Source organism: Buceros rhinoceros, unplaced genomic scaffold, assembly GCF_000710305.1.
Source record: "Buceros rhinoceros silvestris isolate BGI_N320 unplaced genomic scaffold, ASM71030v1 scaffold3551, whole genome shotgun sequence".
In the NCBI taxonomy this organism is placed as follows: Eukaryota; Metazoa; Chordata; class Aves; order Bucerotiformes; family Bucerotidae; genus Buceros; species Buceros rhinoceros.
In genome coordinates this window covers 5,105-24,915 of record NW_010392322.1, presented here as the reverse complement: position 1 = coordinate 24,915, position 19,811 = coordinate 5,105, and the positions used below count along the sequence as shown (strand labels likewise).

At 44.9% G+C, this 19,811-nt stretch overlaps 1 protein-coding gene across 1 annotated transcript in view; it reads right to left on the bottom strand.

Annotated features, from left to right (window-relative positions):
- Positions 1 to 4,798: 4,798 nt before the first annotated feature.
- The window catches only part of PTPN14 (protein tyrosine phosphatase, non-receptor type 14), a 20,065-nt gene continuing 5,052 nt past the window's right edge, over positions 4,799 to 19,811 (bottom strand). The window contains exons 3-8 of the mRNA XM_010144408.1: positions 18,791 to 18,934; positions 17,555 to 17,773; positions 13,198 to 13,326; positions 12,061 to 12,295; positions 9,805 to 9,968; positions 4,799 to 5,273 (exon numbers count right to left, since the gene is read on the bottom strand). Of these exons, the coding sequence (XP_010142710.1) occupies positions 5,145 to 5,273; positions 9,805 to 9,968; positions 12,061 to 12,295; positions 13,198 to 13,326; positions 17,555 to 17,773; positions 18,791 to 18,934 (1,020 nt within the window). The 3' untranslated portion in view covers positions 4,799 to 5,144. The remainder of the gene's footprint in view (positions 5,274 to 9,804; positions 9,969 to 12,060; positions 12,296 to 13,197; positions 13,327 to 17,554; positions 17,774 to 18,790; positions 18,935 to 19,811) is intronic.

Below are 19,811 nucleotides of genomic sequence, written 5' to 3'. Positions count from 1 at the left end.
CCCAGCCACTGCCCCAGGCAGGGTGTGACCTCCAACCTGCCATGCCCAAAACACTCGAGTCCTTACCCAGGCACTTTGGAAGAGTAAAACTATGAAGCAATGTATTAATTTCAGGGATCAGCTGAAGTTATCAGGCTTTTCCTTGCTGTCACATAGTGCTGGCATTCTTCAGTGAGAGCTGCTCTTTTACCGCTGACTCCCTGTTCACCCTCCAAAGGCAAAGTCCTGCTGCTGTGCATGTGGGGAACTTTCAGTGAGGATGCACATAAAGGACAGACAACGAAAGTCCAGACACCAGTGGAAAAATGACTGAGAGGAGCCAACAGAATAGTATTCTACAGTACTCTAAAACCACTGACCGAGTTCACTGGCTTTAAGTATGTATATAAACACTGCTCTCTTTGACCTGTGCACCGAATGTTTTGTTTCACAATCTGACAATAGTTTATCTATGATTAAGACCCCCAGCTTCTGGTGTCTGACCAACAGCCCAAGCAACCAGCTGTTCCCTTCCTCAAATCCCAGTCCAGCAAGCCCGGGCTGCAGGCAGCTGCACCCGTAATGTCCTCCTCTCTAAAGACTCGGATGGCAGCTGTAGTTCCCATCGCGCCAGATTCTACAAGAAAAGCTCTCTAGAAGGCTGAGAACGAGCTGGGGACAGTTGCCTTTGGGGTTCTGGACCTGCAGCCTTTCTCTTGCTGGCATCAAACCATTTGGACTATACTCCAGCAGACTGGTATCTATTTTTGTAGAGGCGGAGCCAAATGATGGTTTGATGCAGCGCTTCCCTTTCAAGGTCAGTTCTGGTATTTGCTCCTTCAACATGACACAGCCTTTATTTCTTGTGGTGGGCACCACCCAGCTCTCGGGATGTAAAGCATTCTTTTCCACAAAGACAAGCAGCAAAATTTAACTCTGACCTCTCTCGGTGATGCACAAGAGCTGTTACGGCAGACACCAGTCGTACTGATGCTTCCCCTTCCTGAGCACACTGTTCACAAACTGTTCACAGACTGACAGCAGCTCATTCAGTCGTCATCTCCTCCCCGGAGACCGCGGGGAGGTCAGCTGTTGAGAACACAGCGCGCTCAGTAGCTGCCGAATTCTCTCTCGAGATGTGCATGCTGTGTCCAAGTACAAGATTGCCATCAACTTGTTTTAGAGTCGCCCCTGGGCTACACAGCCATGGCAGGTATTAGATCAAAAAATAATGTCAGAGCTTAAAATAACCATCGCTGTTGAAGCGCAAAGACTTACTCGTTCTTTTCCAGCCTGCGCTTTGCCATTTGCATGTCTGTCCGTTTACAAGAAAGTAATTTTTAAAAAAGGCTCTTGAAATCATGCAGATATTTAATACTATTTGTAGCTGAGGCAACTGAGTTAAGTAAGTGGAACAGAAATATCTTTCAATATACTTCTTATAAAAGACTATTAGCAGTAGGTTGAGCGAGTTCTCACAAATGTGTCTCACGCCAGCCCAAACGAGTTCGGATCAGCACATAGGGTCCCTGTCTACCTAGATAGGACAGAGTTTGTGGGAACAAGCTTCATCTTTCCTCAGGTAATCGAGGACAAGAGGTGCCAGAGCAGGCCTTGGAGGAGCTGGAACAAGAGAAGCCAAAGGCCACCATCCTCCAGTGCAGCCCATGGAGAACAGAAACAGGATACACACAGCACTGAGCAGCATCAGAACTCAGGTGGCACCTCTCCCACCCCTGACTGGACAGTGTTGGGCATGAAATGCTCGGACTGTAACTTTAACCAAAATTTGATGCCAGCAACCTCAATACTGTCATTGGTGCGAAAAAGAAAGGCCTTAAATAGAGATGAAGGGGGCACAGGAAGGAAAACGTACAGACCAGATTCCAAGTCAGACTTACTCATCTGCTCCAAGTTCTCTCTCAAATCTGAGTCACAGAATCATCTGGTTGGAAGAGACCTTTAAGATCATCGAGTCCAACTGTTCACTCTGCACTGCCGGGGTCCCCAAACCGTGACCCTCAGTCAGGGAGCACAGGCTAAACGTGCCAGACTGCACCGTGGCTGCCTGGGGAGAAGGCTGCTCCTGTCAGATGCTCTACGGTGCAGCTCCGTTCACTGACCACTGATGCATCTTGGAGAGATTTTCAATCCAGACTTTACTCCAGACGGATGAAACTGGTCTCTCAGAACCTGCCCGCTGTCACAGTTCGATGGTAAAAAAAGTGCAGCGCAACATACAGCAACTCCAAACTGTCCTCTTCTGCTTAAGGACCCTGCTGGTAAAAGTCTGCGGGACAGAAACTGAACAGTGCTGTTGCTTTACATCTCAAGTGTTTGTTCCTCCATGACTAACAAAATTGGATTCAACATGTATTTTCCTGTCACTCCCTAAAGGTTAGGAAACACTGCCCAAGCAATTTCGGTCTGATAAAACCACAACAGGTTCAAAGTCAGAAGGTTCATTTATTTTTTCCTCCCTACAAAACTGTATCACATTTCCATCATAAAACATCGGCATGCTGAGGTTTGGTTGCAAGCTGGGGTGGAAAGGAACCTCTGAAGACGTGCACCAGCCCAATTCCCTGACGATATTAGCAGATCTAGTCAAGATAAAATGGAGCAGGAAAAAGTACATTGAAGGCAGATGAAAGGAAAAGTTTAAAATTAACATTCTTTGACATTGAAAGGGAAGAACTGAGTCACACTGGCCTGCCTCTACTGTACCAGCCACGATTGTTTACTGCACGGCCACTTATGTGGCTCATTAATAGGCACTGACTTAATTTGGAAAGGATTTTTGGTGCCATTTTGTAATTAATACTTTTCTAAGACACCTATGATACATCTTTGCATAAAACAACATTTGCTTAATTTTCTTCCTTTCCAGCACAGCTCTTTACATTCTCTTACGCCATAAATTCCCTGTGCTCACTGTCGAAACAGTAAGTACACATTTCAGCCAAGAAGAGCTGAGTAAGACGACACAGGAACAGATTATTTTCCCTCCTGATTTTCCACTTCTCACATCTAAGTGGAGCAATGGGACTTGACAGCTCTGAGTTCAAACTTAATTCATCATTAGGAAATTATTCAAAAAGTTATAACGAGATAACTAATTTAATACACTTTGCTTCAAGGTTTATTCCTTGGCTTGTTTCCCAGATATAAAGCATCTCCCTGCAATTATCATGCAGATGCTGCTGAAGAGACTGTAAATGGTTGCTGCTAATTTAACGAGATACGTTGGCATTGGCAGGAGGAATTGGAGGAACACTGCAGTGGACTGAAAACTCAACTGATCCCTCAAAGGAACACAGCCAAGATACTATGGCTGGGACCAGAGACCTTCAAGGCTCCTCCAGCCTGATCCATCCTCTCTCGACCCGACAGGGCAGCAGAGCCGAAGCAGGGCTGAACTGCCCACGGGAGGGTGGAAGCGTGCGGAGATGGGAAAGAGGAGTCAGTGTGAGGAGGGGAGCAACCTCAGTGCAGCAACTTCCCATCTCTGACACCAGAAATAACAGCGTGGCCATCCCACCACAACTTGTTAAAGCTTTTTCTCCTTTTTCGTGTTTCAGTTTTTTAAAAGTGCCATTACTATCACTTCTAAATAACTAGGTAAATGCTACCACACACACACTGCAAAGTCATTCAAACATGATTTACACCGGTGCAATAAACTGTTTGGAGAAGGGGATGCGCACAAAGTTGTGCAAAGCAGCCAGCCCATGCTGAGGGACAGAGGTTGAGAGAGAGGAGGGCAGGACAGGCCTAACTGATGACATGCTCATGGGATACGTGGGTTTCTTCTTCGCTCTGTCACAGATTTCGCTGTTGGCCTAAGGCAAGAATCTGTACCCGAGCTACTCTGTGGAGGAGGTTTGTTTCCCTTTTCTGTTCTGATTGTAAACTTCTGGCAAGGACTATTTCTCCTTTACGCATTTACACAACATCCTCCTAACCCTCACTGGAATCCCTGAACGGTTCCAGGATAAAAGAGTAGTAATAAACTGGAGGGAGAATCCAAAGCGACCGGAGAAGTGAGACGATCTGTGCCATTTAATACCAAGGGAAATTTGCCAGTACTGAAAGGGAGACAAGACAGTGACAGGGAAGAATCAAGGCAGATTCTGAGCTAAAGCTCTCAAGGGTCACTAGTTGGAGATACGGAGGAAAGACCATATTGATCATTTTGACCAAGTTCGAATGCCTAGAAAGTGAAATGATTACAGTGCTGAAGACAATGAGACTAAGGCAACCGGAGATGCCTACCTGAAATGAGATTCCCTTTCTACAGGAGGTGGGCCTCAAGGCAGTAAAACTCGCAGTGTAATTCATGAGAAGGTGCTTTGAGTTTTTTTCAGCTGTGTTTAGTAGAATTCCTCTGCTTTCAGCCCACAGTTACCGGAAAGAGTCACTGACTGACTTCAGCCTGCTCCACGGCACTGCACTTCACCCCACTCTGCTTCAGCCTTAGGAATCCCTTCAAGGGCTGCAGACAGTCGCAATGGCCTTGTTAAAACGTCCAGTATTGCTTTTCTCATGGCCTAATCTTACAACGGTAATTCTTGGGGAGTTCGAACAGTTTAGCACCCACCACTCTCTGCCCTCCACAACGCCCTGTGTTGGAGCCCCCTGTGACGTGTCCTGCTGCGTGTGCAGAGGCTCAGGTCTCCCTGCTCCAGGACCGTTCTCTCAGCTTCCACTTGGGCACAGCTGTAGCTGACATCTAGCGGGTCTTGTTCTTACCACAGAAGCCACATACCTGGGGCCAAAACGTTCTTACAGAAGAAGAAGCCCCACTGCCAATTAACTGTTTCAGAAGCTGTGTAGCAAAATAAAAGCCAGTAAACTACCTCGACAAAGGATTGCTTTCCTCACGGACGTTACAATGCAGACCAGTCACGTCAAATGTGGTTCAATTTGAAGGTCGCTATAAGTTTTACAAGTTAAAGTAATTCACAAGTTATTCCAAGAAAAATAAATTATATCTTGTATAAAATAATCCATGGGAGACTCTAGTAAAAGAACAATCATTCCTTACTTTCAGGACAACTTTAAAAAGTGCAAGATATGCACAGAGTGTTGCCACGGGAGTTCCTCTCGTTCATCAGTAAGGTTCAGTCAGATCCACAAAGCTGGGTCTGGGCTGTTTGAAAAGATTAAATAAGTCTGGAGTTCTGCAGGAACTGGATGAGCACTTGATAGACAAACTTGTACTGGGCTATGGTCTGGATCATAAACATTCGCTGCTCCCGCAGGTGTCTCAGCATCACAGGAACGTCCACTTTCTGTAAAGCAAAGGGGGAAGAAGGCGTAAGGTTGTAGGTTCATGAAATCAAACCATCATTGTCTCAAATATTAGTTATCTGACACAGGGAACTGTATTGTATTACATAAGTAATAAATCATGATCAACTGCACTGAAATGCCACCGTAGTTTCTTCTGCCAGCTTTCGTTCCAAGGAGTATGACAGTAGTATATGCAGGTTAGTGCACATCCAGCGCCTTCCTTTCAGGAATTTCTGGGCAGATGCAAGTAGACAGGTGAGCAAAGCCTTGTCTTCCCATTGTGTACCACTGATGACCTCTCAGCAGACCATCAACTGGACACATAATGAAGGGCTGCTTCCCTCTGGAGCTTTTTTGGTTCAACATACCATTTTTCAACTCACTGAAATAACATTGTATTATCTCAGGTTAACAGCTAGCTATATCAGGAAGGTCTAGTTCAAAACTTAAGGAGCCAAGATGATACTGCTCAGTTCAGACTCTACCACCAGGTGCCTCAGCAGGCCTCACGGCCACTTGCACACTGTGCTCTGACCCATGGTCAGACTTACTCACAGAGGGATGATCTTAGACATTGTTCAAATTTCGAGCAGGCATCAGGATCGTAAGAACAAAGGTTTATTGCATAAAAAGCGCAGGCAAATGTACTGATCCTTCCACTAGAGAAGGGAACTCACTGTCACCAAAAGATCCCAGAACTCTGACACCTGACCTCCCACACTCCAGTCTATGCTAGTAGATAACGCTCCAGAAGAAAACACATCTGCGAGGTGAAACGAGGACCCAGCATCCACACTACATGTTTTGCAGACTTCAGGCCAACATTGGTCTGTTACCATCTACTGAACATCCACCGTCACATTCGGTGTTCTCCAAGAAGGCATCTTCTGGCTTAGTTTCATCCAAAAGAAATGTATGGCTTGAAAATGCTCTGCAGCAGGCGCTGAAGCACGGTAGGGAGGGATCAGGAGTTCCACCCCTAACCCCTTCGAGCACACTGGCCACTGGCACCCCATAACGGTCCAAATTAAAAAACAAACGAGTTGTGTGAAACAGGCCCGTGAGGTGGTCAGAAACCACTACGAGTTTCATTAGATATTACCATCACATCTCTGGCATTTAGGGAGCAGGAAACCCATGATGTTGCTGTGTTTTATCTGTTCAACAAGGACACGAGGAGCTATTCCGAAGTCACTGGGCCATGAAGCTCAGCCTGCCAGGCTCAGATCCAAAGAGTGCGTAATGTGACCCAAGATGAGGGATACAGATTTTCTTGGCAGCAGTAAATGTGAGCACTAAGATTCTCGCTATTTTGAGGGAGCTCTTAAGCAGTTCAAGGTATAAACCCGAAGAGCAGTTACTCTGTCGGGCAGCTCAGCCGGCACTTTGTAATAACGCCGGTTTGCCATCCCAGAAACACAGAGAGGAACTTAGCAAGTCTTCTGGCTGAGATGAGAAGTGCTACGAGCACAGTGCCTGGACAAAGGACAGAGAAAGAAATAAAGGTTGCTGCTATCCCCGGGAGGTGCAACTAAGCAGGGAGTCTGCTTCCATGCACACTGAAGTTTTCTGGAAAGCTGAAAATAAAAATCACGCTGCATATCCATTTCTGTCCACATATATAAAACTCAGAATCTCCTTTCCCTGTAAACAAGCCCTAACTCGTAGGCTGTCACTTTCTGAAAACAAGGCTAAATATTCTGCCACACAACACCCAGCACGCCGTTCCAAAAGGACATCTCTAGAGAGTCAACAAGCGTGAAGGTTTGTGATGAGCAATACTGTATTATTTTCAGACAGGTGCGGAGGAAAAGGTAACCTCTTTCCAGCTCACTCGGCTAGCTCAGAGAAAGCCTCCCTCCCCGTGGACTTGGTGCTTACGAAAGCCACGCGGGTCCTTGCTGAGCAGGGTCCTGTGGAACCTGATCTCACCTGAGTAACTGCAACAAAAATGCAGGCCAGCTTCGACCTGCACAGTGCGTTCTTCTCTCAGCAGTTCAGTGCTTGACGGCTCGCTGATTTTTACTGGGCACACTGATCCGTGCACCTCCCCAAACGGGTTAGGCTTTGACTGATCTCAGAAATGAAAGAAAAACCCACTGTGCTCGTTCAGCCTCACAATTTGTAGTCAACTTAGCATTTTACTCCAGGTAAGCAGAGTCTTCAAGCTCACCTTCATCACAACGTACATGTCTGAAAAAGACACGTAACGCTTTGCTAAGGCACCGTTTGCCAAAAGATCAGACAAAAGCGCTACTCATTTCTGACTCCCAAACTAAAAGATCCCCCCTATGGAAACAGACTGCAGCTGCAATCAGGAGTTCACGTTCCCGTGCCAAGTCTGAACTCGAAGCTGGCAGAGAGGACCTCAGTTACTTCCTTGGTCTACATGTCCACAGCAGTAAGAGCACTGGTTTTAGTTCCAGCACTGCTGCAGACTTTCCAAGATGGTCTGTATCGGGGTTTCCAACCTCCATCCCCCTTTTTTCCTTCACTGCTAAAATGTTAATACATCTGTTTACTAGGACACCTCGGAGGGAATCAACCCATTCACAAGACTAATGCATTTTAAGTAGTAAGTCATTTTATTTCAGAAAAAAAGAATAAATCCTACTTCAAAATAAACCAGTAGAACTGCTGCATGAGAAGGAGCCCTCTGTGCGGAATGCAGAATCTGTCACAAACTGGAAACATACTGTCATGATTTTTAATCTTTTTTTTTTAATTAGGTTTTAATAAACAAAAAATACTAACTTAGTACAACCTAGAGCAGCAAAGCCCTTAAGGAAAATTGTCTTTAATATTAATGATGATTTTCACCATTAATCAGGACAAGACTGCTTTAATTAAGGGACATCAGAGAAATCCCTTATTATTGAGCACTCCCATCAGCTCCGAGTGAAGTTGCTGAGAACTCTTCTGAATGTCAAGGCTCACCTCCATGCTCAGGTGCTGAGGTACGGCCTTTATCTTCGCTTGCTACTCAGCTACTCTTTGCCAAATAGGTGACTTCTGTAAACCACAGACAACCTGAGGTGGCCAGAAGGTGTTGCACAACTGTTAGTGCTTGTTCCTGGCTCACCACTGGCACCAGAGGTTAATGTACAGCAGACACAGCTACGCTGATGCTCTTGTAACTATCCAGATTTCCTCTGCCGTGCAGAAACTTCGTGGCTGCTGCGTGAACAGAAGCAGCAGCCCCTTCCAGACACCAGGGCGTAAGGAAAGAAGTCAAGGCTCAAGAAGGCTGCAGGATTCCCAAAGCACACACCTGTAGGTGCTTTCTGACCGGGCCAGCTTCTCCCTCCCCTTCCTCCCCCACTCCTAAATAAAAGAGGGAAAGGAAAAAAGTGTAAATTGTGCCATAGCTCTATAGGACAGCTTCACCTCTAGTGAGGCCCAACCAGAGTTGGGAGAGGTTGACCTCAGCTGACCTGAGCTCAGGATCTCTATATGATCTTCTCACTCACTACAGAATGACGAGCTACTGGAGGGGGATAACAGCAGAGAACAAAAAAAATATTACTTCTTGCATCAACTACTTAAAATACAGTGATTATGAAGAAAGTGCGCTGGCATGTGCCTGCTTTAGGACTGACATTTTGAATGAGCCATCAAGCGGCGCTTTGCACAGTGCCTTGCACAGAAAGGCTCCTATCGCTATCTCCTCTGCAGTACCACCGAACGCAGCTCAGCTTTTCAGGTGCACACATCCAGTCTTCCCTGAATTTCAGGCAACTCATCCAGTGGATGATACCCCTCTGTTAGTCACTCTTGCTGCATTCTTACCTCTACAAGAGGTTTTGGTCTTTTGACCAGTTTCTTTGACAACAGAAATGCCCCGTTTCAATAGCTGCTGTGTTGAAACTGTGTGGCACGTTGTTATTGAAGATGTGATGGTCTTCTGGGACAGTTCCCCAGCCGCCCAGGACACAGATGAAAACCAGGCTGCTACACGTGGAAGCTCTGCTGGAGCTCAACTCCAGACTGTTACTAGCCTTGTAATATTGGCTGCAGTTCCTAAAGCCCTATGCCTCGCTATACACACCCCACACCCCTTTTTCTTAAGACACAGTTTTGTTCCAGATGAGATTGAAGACAACGCAAGAGAGAGAGGAGGGACTCCAAGGAGTGAATTTAGAGAGCAGAGAACTTGAGTTAGATGAGCAAGGAAGCTGACATTATTCTCTAGGCTCTCTCAGGTAGTCCTTGTAAACACGCTGTCTCTAGACTGTTAATTAAATGGTAATTAATTAAATACAGGTATGAATGAGACTAAATTCTTAAAAGAGAGAAAAACCTAATTTTGAATGTATTAAAATAATTCTAATAAAAATTGCATAATATCAGCTCAACAGGAAACTACAAGAAGTAACCTGCCAGAGGACATCTCTGCCCGCTGCACTTCGGGCCTTGTCTCACAGAGGTAATAGAAAGCACTTCAACGCCTTTTAATTTTAACCTCAGAAATGTAGCCAGTTCGGTCAAGGAACGAGTTCAGGGTTTGTCTTCAGAAAGCAGCTGACTTACTTCATTATGCTCCAAGCACCCGATCATCAGCTCTGTGAGGATCACCACCCCGGTCCTTCCCACCCCGGCGCTGCAGTGAACCACGATAGGCGGGTTGCAGTTGTTGCTGCTGTCCAACACGCTGTTGGTATGGCGACGAACCGACTGGATCTCCTCCAAGTAAGCTGCAAGATAAAACCCAGGCAAGGTTGCAAACATTTCTATGTCTAAGTGTAAAAATTGGGGGGGAAAAAGAACGTGGAAAAGTCATTCTTTGTCAAAGTGGCAATAATTTCCATTTTTTACAACATACTAATGATTTTGGCTGGGGTGCACTGAACAGCACTGAATCCAGCAAGGACCAGCTGGGTGTCAATTATTACTTGGGAGTCTGCTCCTTTAAATTAAACAGTTCTTTTAAAAATTAAATTCTGTTCTCCCCTCTGCAAATCTCCAGGTCCCCTAAGCAGATGATTCTAGACATTACTTACTGCAGTTGCTGCTATTAACAGGCTGGGCTCAAAACAACAGCTAAGTCCCGCTGAAAGTACCACCTGTCAAAGCCAATATCGGATGGGAAGCGAGCATCCATCTGCCTTGTTTCCCCTTCTAGAGCGAGACAGAGTCTCACCCACCTCTCTGCTCAGGGCTTGTTTCTCAACAGCTACGAGCCCTTCTGGGAGCTCGCTGTCTTTTTATCCCTGAAGCTATTTCTAGAAAGGGCGAGACCTAAGAATGCTTGTCTTGTGTGGCTGTCCTAGAGTTGTTCGATGCGTTTGACTGTCTAACAGCACAGAGAACCTTACGTGCTGGAAGCTCACCTGGTCAGATAAACACACTATAAACTACAGCTCTACATTCCAGCATGACTAAGATGCTGGATTTAAGATGACAGCGATGATGGATGCACCCAGAAAGACATAACCAGATGCATAACTCTTAGACACTTTGCTTCCCACCAGTTGGAGTGGGAAATGAGATCAGAGCTGAACTCTCCTGCCCTGACCCTTGGTGTCACAGCTCTGCAGCCTGAGCAGCCCTTTCGACACAGGCAGGCTGTGGCTGGAGGCCTACCAGCACCAGGAAAGCCACATTTTAACGTGCAGAGTGAAATAGGCTTGTACGTGGTGGCAATGGGACAGAGGAAATGGGGACAATCAGGTCCAGCTACTGCCATGTCCAGCCACAACTACAGGGGTTGGCAGGAGAAAAAGCATAAAACAATCTAAGAACTTACAGACTGATCCCATGGCACAACTTTGCCAAAGCTGAAATGTCATTTTTATTTTCTGCTCCGGTCAGGGCAACTTACACCATGCCAAGGAGAGGGGGTCACTACAGGACTCTAGCTGTGTCAAGACTGAAGTGGAACTAGTGGACCTTGCTGAGAGAGGACTTAGCTACAACAGAGCTACGCTGCTGCAGCTGCAAAGCTTTCCGGAACCAAGAGGGAGGAATCTCCAACCCGGCAGTACACCGTCTACAGACTCCTTCAGTGGGAACTTAAAGATCTACAGTAGTGCCAGAGATGTGGCTTTAGTTAAATAATGGTTGAATTCCTGTTACTTAATAAGGCCGTGTTTATTCCTTGGTAAGGAGGAGGAAGCGTTATTAGCTCATTAAGGATGAGCAGAACGTCTGTATTTTCAGAAACGCACAAGCCAGGACCGTGTTTAATTGGGACGGCCTGTAGCATTGCCTGGGTGCCTGTGGTTAGCGGAGTGGCAGCGAGTTCAGCCTTCCTGCATGCGTGAGGCAGCCCTCAGCTCCTCTGCAGTGAGCCCAGCGCCTCTGGACTCCGAACACTGGCTGGCAGCAGGGAGGGCCTGTATGCAACCGGAGGAGTTGTGCTGTATTCGCTAATGCCTGAACCTCTCTCACTCAGACCTCTCTAATCACATTTGTGTGCAGCCTAATATCTCCTACACTCGTCAGGTAGCTGGGAAGTGGCAATAACTTATACTGACAGATCAGCCCGCAGAGGTATCCTGTTATTTAAAATTTCCCGAGTCTGTAGCACTGCTGCTGCCTCTTGTTTTCCCTCCTGTTGTGCCAGGTCTTTCAGGACCAAAATCCTCATTCACCTTCGTTCCTGCCTCTTGAATCCCACCTTTTTCTCCAAATGGCAGCAAAGTACAAACCTAGATGAGGCCTTTGTATGCCGCAGCAATAACCATTTAGTATCAACCCCAGCTGTGACTAGGTGCAGTGACCTGATTCCAGTGCGAGCAACCCTCTCCTTGACGCATTTTATCATGCAAATTAAAGAAATCTTACATAAAAAGCCTTGGACTTCTTCTGGACACCCATGGTCTGGCCAGTCAGTGTACTGCAAATGCCACACTGTCCTCTCTTGTCCAGAGAGAAGATGCTTGACCTTCAGACCAGTAGTCGCGTAGCAGCCGGAGTCTGTGCGGAACTTAGTTGTCACCTTGAACTTCCCATAAGTGGCTGAGCTGTGCTTAGAGCCCAGCTTAGGCCAATAACGATGACTCTTACTTCTTCCTCCCTCCTTAATAACCAAAAAAGAAGGGAAAAAACAGTAATTATATATAGTTCCTGCAATTATAATTCTCTACTAGCAGAGGACATAACACTCTGCAGATAAGCCAAGTATTCTTGTTTCAGATTACTGGAAGAACAAGGAGTATCCCCAAAAGTAAATATCCATTAAAATCTAAAAACTCTCTTTTCAGCCATGTAGTAGCTGGAAGTGTAAAAGTGCTTGAAGAACTAACTCTTTTCTCACAGTGAAAGCCAGCGCTGCCTACACCACCTCGGTGAATATTCTCCTCCTGGGGAAGCCTCTCCTTTAAGTGGAGGAAGAGTCTCTTCAGCAACTTCTAAATCTCTGTTGGTGATCAGCCTTGAGAACTGGACAGTGACTTGATGTGCTGTGGCACTCCCTGTGTTTGCTAAAAGCAACCAGGCGTAACACAGCACATAGTTCTTGGATTACAATAGAAATAACTGTTTTGCTTGGCATAAGAATAAAAAGGTTTGGGTTTTTTTTTCTTTTTATATGGACACTTCTATGGAAACAACAGCTCCTGGTCTCTTTTCAGCTGATAAGAGTGACGGTATGCAGAACTGGCCCTGGACGGGCTGGCAGCCTGTGGCGTTTTAACCAGGAGCAGTTCAGCGCTCTCACATTCCAATGGAAACATCTTTGTTTGGTTTGGCCCAGCTGAAGTGGAGCAGGGGGAAGGGGGGTTCTGCTTGTTTCGCTTCAGCACTTGCCAACCCGAGTATCAGAAAGTTACACAGTGTGGTATTACAGCAGTACAGGCGAAGGTTCAAACAGAGCGAGAGGAAAAGGGGATGTTGATAAAAAGCAGGTTCCTGCAGGGGGAAGCGATGATAATGGGAGGTTTGCTCACATCAGAAAGAACTGCATTCTGTGATTTTACGTACCTCTTCAGCTGTGACCATGGCTATCACATTCACCCCCTGTTCCCACACCATCTGCCAGAAGTCATGGCACGTGTGTGGCAGAGGCCCTTGGGTAGCGATGTAGTGCCACTCCTCTCCACCTACAGTAACCTGGGAGTAAGAAACAGAGCAAACCCCAAACAGTCAGTGCCCAAATCCTCAAGAGTGTCTGTGCCAGAACTGCCTTTTAAACAAAAGAGACCTTAATGAAACCTTTGCTACTTTGTTCTTCCACTTTTGTTCATAATTTTGAACAAAAATCATCCTTTTGATAAGAGCAAATCTAACAAAGCACAACCTTTGGTGCTTCCAAGCCCTTTCTCGATGCCCGTAAACATAAGGCTTTGACCAAAGCACCATCTATTTCTCTTGCCATGGCATATGGATCATACAGGTGAAAAAAAAATCATTTTTGAGGCCCTCTGTCTGAAACGGCTTAAGTCCAGTTAAGCGGTTGACTGACTTGACCCACGGTGAGGAACAGCTGAGTACCAGAAGAAGTGTCTGTGTGCGGTGAAGAAGCACCGCGCTGCTGCAAACTAACACGCAGCAGTGTAGAAAGCCTGAACACAAAAGACATTTTGCACGACGGCAGCTAAAGGCCTCTGCTGTTTGGGACCTCCATCGAGTATTTCCTACTCAGGCAAAAAATAACTTCTCAAACTGACTCCTCCCGCACCGCTGGCTGTTGAAGGTGTGGCCAAGCTGTCCCCAGAGATGCAGTTATGTCCACGCACTGCACGGACCACAGAGCTCGGACAGGCTTATTGCCAGCCAGTGACGAGATCAAGACAGGCTTCACGTCAAGTCGCTCTTCCTCCCTCCTGGGTTTTTCAGTTCAGAAGGTGCAAACTACTATGTCCTACTATCAAGTAGGACATTAAATGGCTTTCAAAAGCCATGTGAAATTCAAAAGTATCTAAAGCTGTGGTCATGTAAATCTATTTCCCAATAGATTTCCAACCACATCTTATAGAAATATTTGTGTATTTGCATGACACTGCATAATGAAATTGTTTTTGAAGCACTAACACACAGATGTGCACACTATACGTTCTGTAGTGCCCTGGACAGACCCTTGGAGTTACCCAGTGTAAAACACTGCTTCATTTACCTGACTGAGGCAGATCTTCATACTTAGGCAGTTATAAAAAAAACCAAAATCCAAATCACTTGTGTATATAAAAAACCCTATTATTTTATGACAGATTGTTTGCTACACATAGGAAAGGGTTCTAAAAAATTTTTCCCCAACATCTTAGGAGAAAAGCCGAACCACTCTTAGAGCTACTAGGTATCATTTGAAAATACGCTTATCAGCAAACAGGAAAACCAGATGGACCAATTATTTTAGAAAGTTAAAATATTTTGCCTTCTCGAGCTAAGACCTAATTTTACCTATTAGCCCAGAGCCACTTCTCAGAACAAAGTTATAATTCCCAAAGATGATTTACAGCAGAAATACTGACACATCCATAAATACCAAGGTGCTGACAGACAACTCTACAAGGAGCAATCAATAACTGTGACAGGTTCAACCATACACTACGTCTGAGGTACAGGTCTTTGAATACACACTCAGAAATAAATTGATTTATTTGTTGAGGCTGAGAGTCCTCTGGAGAAGAGAAAACTAAGAGGGGATCTGATCAACGCTTATCAGTATCTAAAGGGCAGGTGTCAAGAGGATGGGGCCACACTCTTTTCAGTAGTGCCCAGTGACAGGACAAGGGCAATGGGCACTAACTGGAACACAGGAAGTTCCACCTGAACATGAGGAAAAGCTTTCTTACTTTGAGGGAGACAAAGCATTGGAACAGGCTGCCCAGAGAGGTTGTGGAGTCTCCTTCTACGGAGGCTTTCAAAACCCACCTGGATGCGATCCTGTGCAACCTGCTCTGGGTGAACCTGCTCTATCAGGGTGGTTGGACTGGATGATCTCCAGAGGTCCCTTCCAACCCCTACCAGTCTGTGAGTCTCCGTTATTCAAACAGCTGTTCTTTAAGATGAGGTGCGCTGGTTCTTGCTCCTGTAACTAGCAGAGCGTTTGTACAGCAACAAATTTTGCACTGCACTGAAAACTGTTTTCACCCTGTACGTCAGCTCTTTTTCTCCTTTCAGACTACACAGCATTCTCCTCTTTGAATGAGGATTAAAATCTGCAAGACCAATGCAGGTAGATTCCTTGAGTTCTTGTAATAGGTGGGAAAGAACATAAACTACACAGCCCCAACCGGCATCCTGCGCTTGAACGGGTCTTGCGCTTGCACGCTCGTCTGCAGTAGTTGGCACTGGTCTAATGCTAGCGAGCTTTTTAAGTTAATACTGACCTGACCTGGTCAGATGAAGTGGTCTTAAGAACTTATTTGCTTTATCCATAAATTATTTCCCCCCCCCTCTGGTTAGATGATGATCTTCATATCTTAACAGTGAAAGTAAATGGTAAATCAGCAGAGAAATACTGTGGACTGGGCTTGCAGACTGAGCAGTGGGAGCTGGAATCCTCCAGGCATGGATTTTATCAGGATGATATAGGAGTTTTCTTTGCCTACTGACTTCTGGTCCAAATATCCAGCCTCCTGGCACATCATATGAAAGGACCATAAATAGTCTGGAGGGGACGGGATGCCTGGAATGTTTACTGCATTCTAATGCCCTAAGTGCAGGATATTAAAAACTGACTATTGGGCTGCAAACCCACACGCTCTGCTGCTGAGGTAAATTTCGCAGATGCGATTTCACCTTCTAAGCAAAAGCACATCTGCTTGGCTTCTGTGTGCGCCACTACGAGTGTGAGAGGAAACCACTGGCAAGGACCACCGTCATGTGCCAAAACATTTTTGTGTCTTCCTGGGCGCTCTGAATGCGAGATGTGTGCAAGTCCAACGCTGACACACAAGGTAAAATGGAGACTCAAAACTAGCCAGGGGAAATTCTTCTCTGGTTAGTACTGCCTTGTAGGCAGAATTTACATTAGGAAGTTTTTTTTTTTTTTGGCTTCCTAAATGGTGGCTGAAAAATTTTGGATTGAGAAATCCATCATCATAGCAACATCTGATTATGCAAAACTCAGTATCTGCTGCTTCCCAGGCTATGTAGAAAAGTGATAAACTGCCAGGATCCTGGTTCGGGAATTGTTTTGAATCAACAGGATGTAACTCTGTAAATCGCAACCAAAGAGGACAGCAAGTCTCTTTAATATTTTCCTGGAGTAAGAGCCTTTTTGAAAGTTTAATTTAACAGGATGTTTTATTTATTATTTTTGATTTATTTCTTTTTAATTTGCATTTTGACAATGAGGAAAAGCAGACAGCCCTCTTGGACAACAAGAAAATCTGTCATCTGAGGGAGAGGATTGCTGTTACTTCTCTCGGAGTAGAGTAAAAGCCAACAAAAGACTTCGCAAATAGTACTGGAAGCCTAAAGAAAAACAAGCATCTGCAGCCACTGCAGGATAGTTCAGTGTTAAAACTGGCCACTTTTGTGAGTAACAGTCAGATCAAATCTTAAATTATTTCAAAACTGAATTAACCAGAAATCTGGAGTTTCTTTAGATAAACTTATTTTGAAACATGGAAGTTCAGCGCAGTATCCAATTAGGGTCACAGGGATCTCATTAGTAAGGTGTTCTCTTTATCAGTGCATACTTAATTTCTTTTAAAATCACTCAATGCTTATCATAAAAGGAAGAAATATGTGATTTTTATATATATATAACTGCAGTATGTGAGCATGCATTACTCACAACTACATTTTCTTTGGACATGGAACTGCCTAGACGGAGCTACATCCCTGTTTTTTAAAAATCGTATTCTCTACACTAGTAAGTGGAAAAATTACCTCAGTCAGACCTTGTGCAGCAGCTCTTTCAGGCTGCAGCAGTCACCTGCAGGGACTCAGTCTGCGTGGGGTTGTTGCAGTCCGCAAGGCTATTGTGACCGATACATCAGAACACGTACTGACTGCCTGTTCTTCTGGGTACAGTGTCATGATGACTGTACTACATGGCAGGTATCGGGGCTGACCTGATGCATTTTCAGGAGGTTTAAGAACCACGGCATCTCCTCCTACATTAACCAATAGAGACACTCCGCAACCAGCTGGCAAAGGTGGGCATAAAACAAGTAAGGACGTATCTCTGAAGGATTTCCCGGTCATGTCAGTTCACAGAGGACTTTAGAGAGGCCCACCCTGTCGTAGGGGTACAATGATGCATTCTGACTAATTTCAGAATTTCCAGATGCTCCAGAGTAACAGAAAAAGATGCTGTGCATCCAGAAATGTGAGCAAAGCTTTAAGATTCCTTCATTTGCAAAGCAAAGTTCAAGAAAGTTTTTACCTTTATGTGTGAAGCATTGATGTAGCCTGTGTTATTTTCTTTGGTTGGCACCAGCTCTACTCGGTTCTCCTCATACGGAACGACTTCCCTGATGCGGTTGCGCTCAGTGTTTTCAGGCAAGGCGGCAGTGGTGAAGATCCCATCTGCCTTCTTCTTTGGAATCTGCTCGTATTCTGTAAACACCATCCCCTCTTCCAACTTTCTCTTCAAAATTTTGCACTAAGATTTAACAGAAAGGAACACGATCCATTAATTCTCCCTGAAAGAACGTTTACCGCTAGACCCATCCATCCGTTCTTTGAGTTTCAATACATAGCCGTGGCATTCTCTCACTCCTTTTTTCAGCTGCAGTTATTTGAGGAAACACAACACACTCTTATTTCCACTGAATGAAACCACAATCGAGTTTTACATTTCTACATTCCACCTCCACATTTTTTAAGACCGACACCATAAAAAGCAAAACCACGCTAAATACAATCTTGGTTCAGTATGAATTTGAGGTGATTTCACCACAATAGCTGCTTGTAAAAATATTTTAAATGTATGATTTTAGGAAAAAGATCACAGTTGCAAGAAGCGTGACATTGCCCACATTTTCACAATAATCCCTAACTGGCAAGAACACAACTCCTGTGGTTGAACACAACCCCACATACGTACAGGTGGAGGGTAAGCTCTGTCACCTGCGTACCGGACAACACAAGGCTGCAAATTTCTATCCAGAAAGATTCTCAGCAAATACGTCTCAAATCTGAATGGCAGCAACTGTTTTTAATTTCTGAAATTCCATATACATGCACACACCCTCAGGCACAAACATCAGGAGGCAAACAACTTTTTTTTTTTAAATTAATCCCATTAGAGATGTTAACTGAACCCCTTAGTTGTATCAGAACGTAAAAGATGGTTATCTATGGATGATTGCTGTAGAAAGATGTCCTGATCAAGTGAAAAATGTGCAGCATCTTAGAGTTACAGCATGATCTTGTATGACATTGTATGGTCAGGTGAAATAGTGAACAGCCTCAATTTTCACTGACCTCAGTGAACACTCAATACAGTTTATGCTTTGCCAGCATCCAAAGACCCACCAGTGTTAACCACAGACCTTTTCCATTAATGGCTCTGAAAACCTTTAAGAGAAATTTTTTCTCATGTTCTAAATAAAATGTTAGTATTTTAGAAAATCGGAAACAAAGGGAATGAGCAATATTTCATGAGCCTCCATCTTACCCTCTCATCCATTGGCACCTTGGCGACTTCATCCTGGCTGTCCTCCGGCACTGGAACCCTAGCAACTGAGAGTCCGTTCAGTGCTGCCAACATCAAGGGCCTCTTCTGGGCCTCCAGGCCTGCCATCTTCTGCTTTTCTAGATTCTTTTGGCAAGAAAAGGCACGTTTTCATCTCTGTGTGATTATTTATAATGCCAGTAAAATGCTGGAATGTTTTTTTAATCTCCAAAATCTGCAACTCTCTGGCCAAGGAATGCAGATGATCACCATTAGCATCGTAAATTCAAATACAACCTCTATTCTTCCTGTTATTCCTCAAAGGCCTGCTCCTACATGAGCACAGAATTTTAATTTCAAAGAAGCAATCCCAGCGTGTAACACAGTTTACATGCCATCAAAAGACACACAAATACAGTCTTGAGCATTCTTCTGCAAACCTTATTCTGAATGTAGGACACACAAAGCATCAACCCTGTTGCGTTAAAGTAGCATTACTGTAGCCAAGATACCTGGGGCATCTTTTAAAAAGCAATAATTTCAATCTATGACAACAAAAAACACGGGCCATTGTTTCTCTTCTGCGATGGAAATACTTAAAAAGAGAAATCTTCTGATGTACTCAGCTATTATGGTGATTCAAACAGCACCCATGATATATTTTGCACTGAAAACTGAGCTCACGTATCCCAGAAACCGAACGTAAATCAAACGTAACGGCACTCAGGGAGGGACATCGTTTATTGTATTCATGCATCATATTATGCTGTGACACAGAGACCCAGAGAAGGCATTTTTAATTCATCCTGCTGCCCTCCTTATGCCACTGGGAGCTGGAACATCAAACAAGATGACAGACCATCCCCAGAAGCACCCAAATTAGCAATATTTTTTCCTATTTCCTAAACAGTTCTTTCTGCTGGATTTGGAAGGGATGAACACGAGGACAGCCTGGTTCTCAGCATGCATATGGAAGCTGTGGCCACCACGCAGGCCAAGCTCAGCTCCTAAAAACCACCCTGCT